This window comes from Myotis davidii, unplaced genomic scaffold (genome assembly GCF_000327345.1).
Source record: "Myotis davidii unplaced genomic scaffold, ASM32734v1 scaffold1364, whole genome shotgun sequence".
In the NCBI taxonomy this organism is placed as follows: domain Eukaryota; kingdom Metazoa; phylum Chordata; class Mammalia; order Chiroptera; family Vespertilionidae; genus Myotis; species Myotis davidii.
The window spans coordinates 500554-501522 of record NW_006295736.1 but is presented as its reverse complement, the minus strand read 5'-3'; the positions used below and the strand labels follow the sequence as shown (position 1 = coordinate 501522).

Here is a 969-nt window from a genome sequence, read left to right as displayed (position 1 = left end):
GCCTGGCAGCCAGGCAGGACTTACCCCTCCGGGCCAGGTGGCTGGCCAGTGCTGGCACCAACTCCCCAGGCCCCTGCCTCCCATACAAGCCATGATTTCCTGCCCAGCACCCAAACCAGCTCCCAGATGGGTGGGCACCCCATCCCCCGCGTGGGGCCCGGCTGAGCGCTGGGGGCTCTGAGGGAGTGGGCAGCTGAATGAGTCTTGGGGGGAGTGTGGGGTGCTGCAGGGCACAACTGGGAGCATGACCTGGGGCCCAGTTTCCAAAGGAGGAGGGCAGAGGGCAGGGAGGAGCAGGATCAGGGGGTGACTGACGGGTGGAAGGCAGGCGGCCCCTGGCAGGTTGTGGGGTTGGGGACAGAGCTCTTTCGGTGGTAGCTCATTCACATGAACCGGCTCATGGGACGGCCTCCCCGTCCCCGTCCCCGTCCCCGTCCCCACCCAGACGCTAAGCCCGGCCACTCAGCCACTTGGGGCACAAAAGAAAGCGTCCACGAGGGTGCTGGGTGCCGGGAGAGGGTGCAGCCAGGGAACCCCCGCAGTCAGAGGCGAGGCGGCTGAGGAAGAGGAACCCCGATGGGTGCAAGGGAAGGGCAGCTCCCATACCCCCAGGGGAGCAGGCACCCCGCTGGTGGCCGGTTCCCCAAGGGCAGGGTTGAGAGGTCAGGATGTGCTGGGGGCTCCCTGCCTGCACCCCTCCCAGGCCCTGCCATCTGGGTGGGGCTGGGCGGGGCTCCTTTCTGCCACTGGGTCCCCGCCCAGGCCCCAGACCAACAGGAAACAGCGGAGGCCCCTCCCTCTGCCTCCAGCCCGTCTTCTTCCTACCTGCTGGCCCAGGGTGGCTCTGGGCAAGTCCAGTCCCTTCCTAAAATGGGGGCCACTCCTCCGGTGCCATCAGGGCCCATGGGGAGCAGTGGGGTGGGCTCCGGGGGACAGGGCCACCGCCCTCCCTTCTCCCGGGTGGGCAGG

At 68.5% G+C, this 969-nt stretch overlaps 1 protein-coding gene across 1 annotated transcript in view; it reads left to right on the top strand.

Moving 5' to 3' along the window:
• The window catches only part of MYO1G (myosin IG), a 24180-nt gene that overhangs the window by 618 nt on the left and 22593 nt on the right, over nucleotides 1-969 (top strand). The window contains exon 2 of the mRNA XM_015568207.1: nucleotides 810-913. Within this exon, the coding sequence (XP_015423693.1) occupies nucleotides 810-913 (104 nt within the window). The remainder of the gene's footprint in view (nucleotides 1-809; nucleotides 914-969) is intronic.